This window comes from Anomaloglossus baeobatrachus, chromosome 5 (genome assembly GCF_048569485.1).
Source record: "Anomaloglossus baeobatrachus isolate aAnoBae1 chromosome 5, aAnoBae1.hap1, whole genome shotgun sequence".
Taxonomy (NCBI): Eukaryota; Metazoa; Chordata; class Amphibia; order Anura; family Aromobatidae; genus Anomaloglossus; species Anomaloglossus baeobatrachus.
Window position 1 is genome coordinate 507,951,675 of NC_134357.1, and position 12,595 is coordinate 507,964,269.

At 52.2% G+C, this 12,595-nt stretch overlaps 1 protein-coding gene across 4 annotated transcripts in view; it reads left to right on the forward strand.

The window, feature by feature from the left end:
* LOC142311971 (uncharacterized) overlaps positions 1 to 12,595 on the forward strand; it is a 240,593-nt gene that overhangs the window by 193,884 nt on the left and 34,114 nt on the right. For all 4 annotated transcript variants that reach the window (XM_075350837.1, XM_075350834.1, XM_075350836.1 and 1 more), the window contains one exon: positions 2,607 to 2,697. In XM_075350837.1, coding sequence (XP_075206952.1) covers positions 2,607 to 2,697 — 91 coding nt within the window. The remainder of the gene's footprint in view (positions 1 to 2,606; positions 2,698 to 12,595) is intronic.

The following is a 12,595-nucleotide window of genomic DNA, read 5'->3' on the forward strand; positions in this document are numbered from 1 at the left end:
GTGACAGGTGAGGGAGCACAGATCACGGGGTGACAGGTGAGGGAGCACAGATCACGGGGGTGAGAGGTGAGAGAGCGCAGATCACGGGGGAGACAGGTGAGCAGAGAGCAGATCACGGGGGAGACAGGTGGAGGGAGAGTGGACAGCAGATCACGGGGGTGACAAGGGAGGGAGCACAGATCACGGCGGTGACAGGGGAGGGAGCGCACATCACGGCGGTGACAGGGGAGGGAGCGCACATCACGGCGGTGACAGGGGAGGGAGCACAGATCACGGCGGTGACAGGGGAGGGAGCGCACATCACGGCGGTGACAGGGGAGGGAGCGCACATCACGGCGGTGACAGGGGAGGGAGCGCACATCACGGCGGTGACAGGGGAGGGAGCGCACATCACGGCGGTGACAGGGGAGGGAGCGCACATCTTGGCGGTGACAGGGGAGGGAGCGCACATCTCGGCGGTGACAGGGGAGGGAGCGCACATCACGGCGGTGACAGGGGAGGGAGCGCACATCACGGCGGTGACAGGGGAGGGAGCGCACATCACGGCGGTGACAGGGGAGGGGGCGGGTAGCTGACCACGGGGGTGAGAGGTGGGGGGAGCGTGCAGCACATCACGTAGGGGAGGGGGCGAGCAGCACATCACGGAGGGGAGGGGGCGAGCAGCACATCACGGAGGGGAGGGGGCGAGCAGCACATCACGGAGGGGAGGGGGCGAGCAGCACATCACGGAGGGGAGGGGAGGGGAGGGGGCGAGCAGCACATCACGGAGGGGAGCTGGCGAGCAGCACATCACGGAGGGAAGGGGAGGGGGCGAGCAGCACATCACGGAGGGGAGGGGAGGGGGCGAGCAGCACATCACGGAGGGGAGCTGGCGAGCAGCACATCACGGAGGGGAGGGGAGGGGGCGAGCAGCACATCACGGAGGGGAGGGGAGCGGGCGAGCAGCACATCACGGAGGGGAGGGGAGGGGAGGGGGCGAGCAGCACATCACGGAGGGGAGGGGGCGGGCACCGATCACGAGGGGGAGGGGCCGGACAGCAGATCGGAGGGAGCGGTGGCACTATGACAGATGGAGGAGGACAGGGAGGACAGGGTGCACGATCCCTGTCCTCCTCCATCTGTCAGTGCCACCGCTCCTTCCGATCTGCTGCACGGAGGTGAGGGGCCGGGCAGCAGATTGGGGGGAGCGGTGGCACTGTGGCAGATGGAGGGCGGCAGCGGATCGGGAGGTGTGGGGGTGAGGGTGCGGGCAGGAGATCGGGGAGACAGGTGGCAGATCGCGGAGGGCGGCGGCGGCGGCGGCGGATCGGGACGCTTTTCGTACAGTGCAATGGCAGCGCGGCAACTTCCGGGTCTCATAACAGCATGGGACCGGAGCTTGTCGCCCTTCCATTGCACTGTGTACACTCACTGTGTTCAGTGCTGGGCTGGCGTGCTGCAGGGACACGTGAAGCTGATGGGGGTTGGGGGCGGTCACCGGCAACAATCCACTGTGATTGGAGAAATCGGTCACAAGGCCGATCTCTCCAATCAGAGCATTGGAGCTGGGGGAGGGTGATCCAGTGAGGTCACCCAGCTCCAGCCAATGGCCAGTGCTACAGCTGCACTGGCCAGGGCTGGATTTCAATGTTTCAGTCATTTTAAATGGCTGGAACATTACAGTAGCTGTGATTGGTTGAGCGGCGTTCGTCAGCCAATCACAGCCTCCGTAGGTCCGGGGAGGAGGCACCACCCCTCCTAAGGTCAGGAACAGGTCCCCTCCTCCCCGAATCTGCGGTTTATGTTAACCGATCGCAGTCACCGGAGGCTCCGGTGCCGCGATTACGCCATGACGGAAAGATCCGTCCTTGGTCGTTAAGGCCCAGGGCACAAGGACGGATCTTTCCGTCCATGGTCGTGAAGGGGTTAAAGATATGATAAGGGAAATACCAAGGCCAGGTATCCATCCACAGACAGCTGTTTCAGGGTATTGCCCCTCATCAGTGTGGAGTAGGATTCTGGCTAAGTGGTGGTTTATCTGTCTGGTCTCCCCGAGATCAGTGATTGTTTTGTCATGAGATCCTTCATGGCAGCTGCTTCTACAATAATTTTGTAGTCACTGATTTTTCTAGAAACATGAAAAAACGTTTTAATGCCTCCCTGACCTTCACAGTCCCCGAATCTTAATCCTAGAAAACATTTATGGGATGAGGTAGAACAGGTTACTTGGAACCTCCATCTAATTTGGGGAAACTGCAAGAATCTGACTTGTCTTCATGGTCCAATATTCGTGCACAATTATTTCAACAGTTAGTAGAATGTATGACGTGATAAATTGCAGAGATTCTGAAGACCAAGGGAGGTCCAATGTGCTAACAGATTGGTGTTTTTCTAATAAGGTGGACCTTCAGTGTGTATTTAATAGCTGGTAGAAACGACAAGACAAAGCTGAACATAGACAGTAGATGTCTGGATCTTCTCATAGTTTTTTGGTTATGGAGACTCCTGGTTAAAATTAGGAGTCAACAGGTTGTATTTATATAGGAGCTATTTGATCTTTTCAGTTCTTCATAATTATTTCACCAAATGTCTTTATTTATCAATGAATTTTACAATTTTTATTTTAGGGAAAAGATGTGAAATCCATTAATACTACAGAGACATATGTGAGGGGTGATGAGCGGTGTACAGAGGAGATTTCTACAGATAACCGCACAGGTGAGTAGTGACCACTAAATGTAAAGAAGTCACAGATTTTACTCATTCACTGGCTTGTAGAATATGGATTCTTTTAGGGTAAGTTCACACAGATTTATATAATATTATGTTATATGTAAAAATGTAGCAGTTATACAAAAAAATACTCTATTTTAGGCCTCTGCCACACTCACGTGAAATTCACGCACGTGCCGAGAGACACGTATTTCCCCTGCGTGTTGCGTGCAGGTAAGTACGTGTCTCTGGTACGTGCGGGACACGTGTGTTCTACGTGTGCTATCCGCGATAGCACACGTAGAATCGGTAATTAACATACTCACCTGGTCCTTCCCGATGTCTGCGCTGCTGTCAGTGGTGCTGATCCTCGGTCTCCAGCCCTCCCGTCTCCCCGCTGCTGCTGCTGCCAGGCAGTGAAGTGAATATTCTATGAGATTAATGAGCGGCGGTCGGCAGCAAGAGGCAGCAGCGGCAGAGACAGGAAGGCAGGAGAAGGTGAGTAAATGTTTTTTTTTCTCTGACACGTGTGTTTTCTCCGGCGCGTGTCACACGGGACCGCATCCACACTACACCCGTGTGGTACAGGTGCGGGCCGTGTGACACCCGTGCTGCCGGAGAAAACACTGACATGTCAGCATTTAGAAAAACGCACACACGTACAAACGCACACGGACACACGTTCCGTGTGGTTTTACGTGTGTGTGCCTGCTACCATAGGGTAGCATTGCTGAACGTACCTCCGTGCCGCCGGTACGTGTAAAAACTGACAAACACGTGCCGGCGGCACGGATGTGTGTCACAGGCCTTACACAGCAGCATGCTTCTGGGCTGTTGCAAAGGATTACGTCTGTATTCACAGTGCTGTTTAAAAGTGAACTCTGGGCTCAGTAGATGTCTGTAAATATATCCGGTTACACCCTTATATAAAATAGAATTTCCTTAGCCTAAACACCACAATAGCATTCTTTTTCACAAGCATAATATACTAGTCCATACACAGTTATGTGCAAAATAATACCGTTGAAGCGACCGGTGGTAGGGCCGCGGGTGTGTGTGTATGCTCTATTCCAACAAAATCCCCATACTCAGATTTTACCGGTAGTAACATTTCTTTACTAGGAAACATATTTATAATACAATCAACCGAACTATCTGCGCACATGTGTATAGTGGAGTCCCCCCCGGATCTACACTCCTTCCGGGTACGCAGCAAAAAGAAAGGAAGAAAACAACAAAGAAATGGCAGCAACTTTCCCTACAATCACGTACCAGTCTATCCCAGAAGAATAGAGGGATAACCCCGGCACACTACCACTCCCAAAAAAAGTCAATAATCCAGTAATAAATATGCAAAAAAAGTTTCTTTATTGATCAGGTTTGTTCAAAATTTATCACGTGCATGTGCTTGGTCCACAAATTCATTAAGACGTTTCGGCCAGGGGCCTTCGTCAGCATGGACTTTTATCTGATAGTAGTAAGAAATAACAAAAATCAATATCACATATACATTCCAATACAGTGTACACGAATATCCAACACCATTACAGTCAATTGACAAGGATACTAAGACAAGGTAGAGATATGTGAATTCAGTTACATAACACATATCAAGAACAAAAATATCGTTAGCGAAAGGAGATCGTATAAGTCAAAGTATTTAGTATAAGAATTGTTGTTTATCATTGATTAATTGTTAGTGGAGTTCCCACCAAAGGTGAGGGTTGTGCGAGCGATCGAGTGAATGGCGCGTCCGACCGTGAAATAGGAGAACGGAAAAAAAGATGGAGATGACAAGAGAGACAGAAGGAGGGGGGGGGGCAAGGAGAGTGGAAAATATATGGCAAGAGGGAGAAGAAAAGGTGAGAGAAGAGCAGAAAGAAAAAAGGAGAAAAGTAAGAGCAGGAACGCAGAAAGGTAATGTGGGATCAACATACAGGACACTCACCACGAAGTTAAATGGCAAAGAAAACTAGGCTCTTGAGCCGCATTAAGATAATGTGGAGAGTCACTCCAATGTCATACACTATAATGGAGAAATGCATATTAGTATAGTTCACCATGTATCACACGGATACATGGTGAACTATACTAATATGCATTTCTCCATTATAGTGTATGACATTGGAGTGACTCTCCACATTATCTTAATGCGGCTCAAGAGCCTAGTTTTCTTTGCCATTTAACTTCGTGGTGAGTGTCCTGTATGTTGACCCCACATTACCTTTCTGCGCTCCTGCTCTTACTTTTCTCCTTTTTTCTTTCTGCTCTTCTCTCACCTTTTCTTCTCCCTCTTGCCATATATTTTCCACTCTCCTTGCCCCCCCCCCTTCTGTCTCTCTTGTCATCTCCATCTTTTTTTCCGTTCTCCTATTTCACGGTCGGACGCGCCATTCACTCGGTCGCTCGCACAACCCTCACCTTTGGTGGGAACTTCACTAACAATTAATCAATGATAAACAACAATTCTTATACTAAATACTTTGACTTATACGATCTCCTTTCGCTAACGATATTTTTGTTCTTGATATGTGTTATGTAACTGAATTCACATATCTCTACCTTGTCTTAGTATCCTTGTCAATTGACTGTAATGGTGTTGGATATTCGTGTACACTGTATTGGAATGTATATGTGATATTGATTTTTGTTATTTCTTACTACTATCAGATAAAAGTCCATGCTGACGAAGGCCCCTGGCCGAAACGTCTTAATTAATTTGTGGACCAAGCACATGCACGTGATAAATTTTGAACAAACCTGATCAATAAAGAAACTTTTTTTGCATATTTATTACTGGATTATTGACTTTTTTTGGGAGTGGTAGTGTGCCGGGGTTATCCCTTTATTTGTATGTCTTTTACCTCAGAGCACCTATCTATTCAGTGACGCAGAGCTTCTCCTCCGTTGTTATCCCAGAAGAAGATGCCGCTCCCACGTCGCAGGCCTGGAGTCTCACGATGATGGGTCCCGGTGCAGCGCTGAAGGGATGCAGCTCCTCGGTCTTTTCCTTTGATCTTCTCCCGCTGGTAACGGATTCTAGTCAGTCTTTTAGTCCCGGGGCACACCGAGCAGAAGAAGGGAGGTCACGACCCCTGTACTTGCACTCAGGGTGCGATGCTCTGCAGTCAAGTTGTTACAGCCCCTGGATTTGTACTCAGGGTGCGATGCTCTGCAGTCAAGTTGTCACAGCCCCTGGATTTGCACTCCGGGCGCGATGCTCTGCAGTCCGGGGATGGCAGGAACCACTTCCACAGGGTGATTCCTCCAAGAATCCGGTGGCAAAAGAGCCCTGTGTTCAGAGAGACCACACGCAGCTCTCTCCTGGCTAAGCTCCAGGGCTGAATAAATTTCCCGCACTTTCTCTTCCTGGTTAGAACACACAAACTGCTGTAGGGGATTTCCCATCTCTGTGTTTGTGATTGCACAGTCTGACACTGCCCCCTTGTGGGCAAGGGCTGAAGCAATATTCAAATCCATTTCTACATTAATGATGCAGTCTGAATTGTTGATCCCATTACATACCCCCCCACTTAAAGGTTGGCAGTCCCTGTCAACTACCGTTGGTTCCCAGGCAGCGATGACTGCAGATGTCACAGGGGTTGGTTGAGAAGTGGGCCATACATACTGGTCCCTGTAAGACTGCCCGGGCGGGATCCCAGCAGTGGTGCGGTCAGTGCGTCTCAAGGGTCGGTTGTTCCCCTCCCCGTCACTGTCTTTACGCCCCACTTCAGTCAGCACTCCGGGGGAAGAACTGGGTTGTGTAGGTGGGTCACCGATCTCAGAGTCGACGTGATCACTATGCTGGGAAACGTCCGTGATGTCAGTCGTGTTGGCAGCGTCACCCCCTCCGGGTACTGTGGTAGGGGAGTCAGGCTGGGATCGGCAGGGACGCAACATATTTCGGTGCACAGTGCGAATGTTGCGACTGTCTTCACCCTGCACTCGGTATACATGCCCGTTGGGGTAGGGGCGTTCGATTACCCGGTAGATTTCAGTCTCCCACTTGGCTCGAAGTTTCCCTTGTGGCTTCTTGATACGGAGCAGGACTAGCTGTCCCAACTTCAAGGGTTGTTCTTGCACGGGGAGTGGGTCAGCATGTATCTGGCCTCGGATTTGTTGGCTCACCAGCCGGTGTACAGTCTCCATCTTCTGTCGGTGAGCATTTAGCCAGGAGGGGTAGTTATGGCAGACATCATCTCCAGGGCGGAATAGGTTCAGGTCATGGACCCCTTTTCCGGGGCGGCCAAAGAGAAGGGTGTGTGGGGTGTAACCAGTCACGGAGTGGACCTGGTTGTTGTAGGCCCATACTAGATCGGGAAGGAATTGGGGCCATTGGTCTTTCTTATCATCGGCCAAGGTGCGGATCAGCTGGAGTAGAGTCCGGTTAAAGCGTTCACATGCACCGTTCCCTTGTGGGTGGTAAGGAGTGGTCCTCGACTTCTGGATCCCATACATCCGATGCAGCTCTTCGATGACTCGGCCTTCGAAACAAGCCCCCTGGTCGGAGTGCAACCTCTCCGGACACCCATAGACGTGGATGAACTGTCGACAGATGGCCCGCGCAGCCGATTCAGCCGTCTGGTCTTTGGTAGCAACAGCGACAGCGAATTTTGTGAAGTGATCCACCATGACTAGGCAGTACTGATAGCCACTGCTCGCCGTCCCAATCAGCAGATAGTCCACCATCAACAGCTCAAGGGGCCTGGATGTTTTAATTGTCTGGACAGGTGCACGCTGCTCAGGGGACTTGTGTAGTTCACAGGTGCGACAGGTCTGGCAGACGTCTTCAACCAGCTTGCGGAGCCCCGGACAATAGATGGACCGTTGAATCCACCGAAAGGTCTTGTCTATTCCGAAGTGTCCATTCCTTTTGTGGGCTTGGGCCACCATCTCACGGGCCAATTGATCAGGCACCACAACTTGTGTGCATTTCTCCAGCATGTGCGACAGGAGAACCTTCCGGTATAGCACTCCTTCTCTCGGAATCAGCCGGTCCCACTGACTGAGCAGTGTCAAGGTCCCGGTAGACAGTCGTGCCCGTATATCGGCGGGAGGCTTCTGCTGCCGCTTCACCCATTGTTTGAGTAGAGCCCATTCAGGGTTCTGGTCCTGGAGTCTGCACCACTCCTGGGGTGGTAAGGCGACCCCCACTGGAGTTCCAGCTTTGCCCACAACGAACTGGCGGTAATCTATCATCTGTTGGGCGAGCTTTGCAAAGTCAGGCGTCTCGTCCCCTTCTAATTCTTCATCCCGGTCTCGGTTGAGTAAGGGGTATGACACTCTAGACAGGCTGTCCGCATTTTGATTCTCAGCTCCAGCCCTATATTTGATCTTGTAATTGAACTTGGAGAGCCGAGCCATCCAACGCTGCTCCATGACTCCGAGCTTCGCATTTTCTAAGTGGGCCAATGGGTTCTTATCGGTCAGGACTAGTACTTCAGCCCCCGTGAGGTATCCTGCAAATTTCTCCGCCATAGCCCACGTTAGGGCCAACAACTCCAGCCGGAACGAGCTATAATTGGTGGGGTTCTTCTCGCCCTCATGTAGGGACCGACTGGCATAGGCCATGACCCGTTCCTTGCCTTCTTGTACCTGTGAAAGTACTGCCCCTAGACCCTGTAGACTGGCATCGGTGTGTAGTTGGAAGGGAAGGTTGTAGTCCGCATATGCCAGGATGGGGGGAGACGTTAAGGCACCCTTTAGGGCTTGGAAGGACTCTTCCTGGCTGGGTCCCCAGCTGATGGGTCGTCCTCTGGGGCTGTTGGTGGTCCCTCGAAGCAGGTCATGCAAGGGTGCAGCAAGCCGGGCGAAGTTTTTGACGAACCGGCGGTAGTAGCCGGCCAACCCCAGGAAAGCCCTGACCTCTTTGACGTTTGTGGGCTGCGGCCAATCCCGTACGGCGGCTATCTTCTCTGAAGATGGCTGGACACCTTCGGCTGAGATCCGGTGGCCCAGGTAATTGATCTCGGGCTGCAGAAGACGGCACTTGCTGGGTTTCAACTTCAGGCCATGTTCTCTCAACCTACTGAACACACGGCCCAGCTGCTGCAGGTGTTCTTCAAATGTGGCCGAATAGACTACAATGTCGTCCAGGTAGATGAGGGTGAAGTCGAAGTCTCCCAAGCAACGCTCCATCAGCCGCTGGAAAGTCCCCGGCGCGTTGTTCAGACCAAAGGGCATCCGGTCGAACTCGTACAGGCCCATGGGTAGGATGAAAGCAGTCTTCTCTCTATCTTTCTCGTGCATAGGTACCTGCCAATATCCGCTGGCCAGATCCAACGAAGAGAAGTATTTGGCTTTCTTCAGGGCTGTCAGGGATTCTTCGATCCTTGGCAAAGGGTATGAGTCTCGGATGGTGCAAGCATTCAAACGGCGGTAGTCCACACAGAACCTCAGGGACCCGTCCTTCTTCTTGACTAACACCACCGGTGCAGCCCAGGGGCTCTGGCTTTCTCGTACCACTCCAGTGTGTAGCATGGAATTCAGGAGATTTATCACTTCTTGGTATTGCTGGGGAGGTATTTGGCGGTACCTTTCACGGATAGGAGCAGTGTCACCTGTGGGGATTTCGTGCTTGATACTGGTGGTGCACCCAAAGTCGGTGTCATGCCGGGAAAAGGACGCCTGATGCTCTTGAAGTAGCTCTTCCACCTGGGACACCTCCCGTTTGGAGTATTGAGATACGTCCAACTGACACTTCTCTCGTAGTTCTCGCCCTGCGTTGGTGTCACCCGCGACAGCGGCCATGGCAGAGACCGTCACTGTCCAATCTCCCTCTGTAGACGGTACAAACTGGAGGGGGCTCATAGGGTTCACCTCTTCGGTTAGAGCGTAGACTCGGGCGAGCTGTGTCCCGGCTTCTAGGTCAACGCTCACGTTAGCCATGTTGCCCAGCCTGACAGGAATTCTTCCCTTTCTCACTACTGCTAGAGTTCGAGCGACTAGTGGATTCAGCTTCCCTTCCTTCGGGGTGTGCGGCTCAATCAGCACCTCCACGCCTTCAAGCTGTCTCGTGGTGCTAAGGGGTAGTGAGATAACTGTCTCTTTCCCAGCCGGTAAGGTGATCCTAGTATGGCGGGGTACGGTGATCATGGCCAGTGGCAGTTGTTCTTCTGTCATTCGCTGGAGGTTGCAGGTCCGGACCACTTGCTGAAAGGCACGGCGGGTGGCCCTATGTGCGGTCACTTCTTGCCAATACTTGGGCCCCTTCTTGGTAAACAACACCAGATTCAGGTCTTTCAAGATGTTCATCCCAATAATCATGGGCGTCTCTGATCCAAAGCCTTCCCTGACCACGATTATCCCTCTCTTCCCGAGATCTTGGCCACAGATTTCGGTGTTCATCCAGGCAACTCCCGTTACCGGAATGGGTAGATTATTGGCTGCTTTGATCTTGATGGCGGTATCAGGGTCATAGGCAACCCGCGGCTTTAGACACTCTTCGTAGAACTGCTCGGAGATGGTAGATACCTGAGACCCAGTATCCATTAACCCTTGTACGGCGATCCCTTCCAGTAATACTTCCAGGGTGGGGCTATTTGATGCAAGTTTGTTCCGTGGCTGGCTCTGTTTTCCTACACCCCTCTCTTTGGCGTCCCCTGCCGAGTGAGCCTCTTTGGCAGGGGCATCTAGTTTAAAGGCGGCCGCTGTTGTGGGACATGGCTTGCTGGTTCTGGTAGATCGGACTGTGGATGAACTTGAAAGTTCTGGGGGCAACGGTTGGCTCTATGGCGGGGATCGCCGCATGTCCAGCATCTTACCATCGGCCTGCTGGGTTGTTGTCTCGCTTGCCGGCCCGCCTGTTGGTCTAGGGTGAGCTGTAACACCTGTTTCTGCAACTCTGCCACCATCTGCTTCAGTTCTTCCGTGTTGCTGTTCGGAGTCCCGATACCAGATATGGACCTGTAAGCCGCGGTATATGTCTGCGTCTCCACGACAGGTCCCCTTGAACGTTCTATAGCTTCTTGTTTGACCTCAGCGAACGTAAAGGCCGGATTTATCCGGAGTAGATCTTGCAACGAGTGGTTAAGGTACGGGTCTCTCAATCCGGTCACGAACTGATCTCTCAACACCAGGTCACGGGCACCCGTACTAGCTATCTGTTCTTCGTTTCTACAGGCTTGTTCTAGTAGCACTTGAAGGGCATTGGCATATTGAGGAATGTCCTCCGACTCGAGCTGAGTACGCCGGAAGAACATATAGCGCAATGTTCCCGCATATGTGGTCGGCCCATAAGTGTGCTCAAGCACCCACACCAAGTCATCCAACGTACGCTGGCCCCTAACCGTCTCCAGCCTGACTGTCGTCCACGCTTCCCCCTCTAATGTTAGCATGGCCATTTCTGCTAAGGTCTTAGGATCAGTGTTATACATTTCCCCCACTATCTTAAGCTGTTCAGTCCATTCAGTTACAGGATAGTTCCGTCCGTCAAACTTTGTCACCTGATTGACAATAGACGGCGGGGGAGCTGTCCGGTTATAAGTTACTACCGGGGGATGATTTTGTTGGTCACACATCCTGCCGACTGCGCCACATGAAGCGACCGGTGGTAGGGCCGCGGGTGTGTGTGTATGCTCTATTCCAACAAAATCCCCATACTCAGATTTTACCGGTAGTAACATTTCTTTACTAGGAAACATATTTATAATACAATCAACCGAACTATCTGCGCACATGTGTATAGTGGAGTCCCCCCCGGATCTACACTCCTTCCGGGTACGCAGCAAAAAGAAAGGAAGAAAACAACAAAGAAATGGCAGCAACTTTCCCTAACTTTCCCTACAATCACGTACCAGTCTATTCCAGAAGAAGATGCCGCTCCCACGTCGCAGGCCTGGAGTCTCACGATGATGGGTCCCGGTGCAGCGCTGAAGGGATGCAGCTCCTCGGTCTTTTCCTTTTGATCTTCTCCCGCTGGTAACGGATTCTAGTCAGTCTTTTAGTCCCGGGGCACACCGAGCAGAAGAAGGGAGGTCACGGCCCCTGTACTTGCACTCAGGGTGCGATGCTCTGCAGTCAAGTTGTCACAGCCCCTGGATTTGCACTCCGGGTGCGATGCTCTGCAGTCTGGGGATGGTAGGAACCACTTCCACAGGGCGATTCCTCCAAGAATCCGGTGGCAAAAGAGCCCTGTGTTCAGAGATACCACACGCAGCTCTCTCCTGGCTAAGCTCCGGGGCTGAATAAATTTCCCGCACTTTCTCTTCCTGGTTAGAACACACAAACTGCTGTAGGGGATTTCCCATCTCTGTGTTTGTGATTGCACAGTCTGACACTGCCCCCTTGTGGGCAAGGGCTGAAGCAATATTCAAATCCATTTCTACATTAATGATGCAGTCTGAATTGTTGATCCCATTACACCGTGTTTTTCCAAAATTAAGCTCTAGCAGGAATTTTCAGAGTAAAGGCCGCTTTACACACTGCGATATCGGTACCGATATCGCCATCGTGCGTATCCCCCATCGGTTGTGCGACACGGGCAAATCTCTGCCCGTGTCGCACAACATCGCCCGGACCTGTCACACTACTTACCTTCCCTGCGACGTCGCTGTGACCGGCAAACCGCCTCCTTTCTAAAGGGGACGGTTCGTTCAGCGTCACAGCAACGCCACAGCAGCGTCACTGAACCGCCGCCCAATAGAAGTGGAGGGCCGGAGATGAGCGGGACGAACATCCCGCCCACCTCCTTCCTTCCGCATTGTGGCCGGGAGGCAGGTAAGGAGAGCTTCCTCGTTCCTGCGGTGTCACACGGAGCGATGTGTGCTGCTGCAGGAACGAGGAACAACTTCGTTACTGCTGCAGTAACGATATTTGAGAATGGACCCCATGTCGCCGATGAGCGATTTTGCACGTTTTTGCGATGATGCAAAATCGCTCATAGGTGTCACACGCAACGGCATCG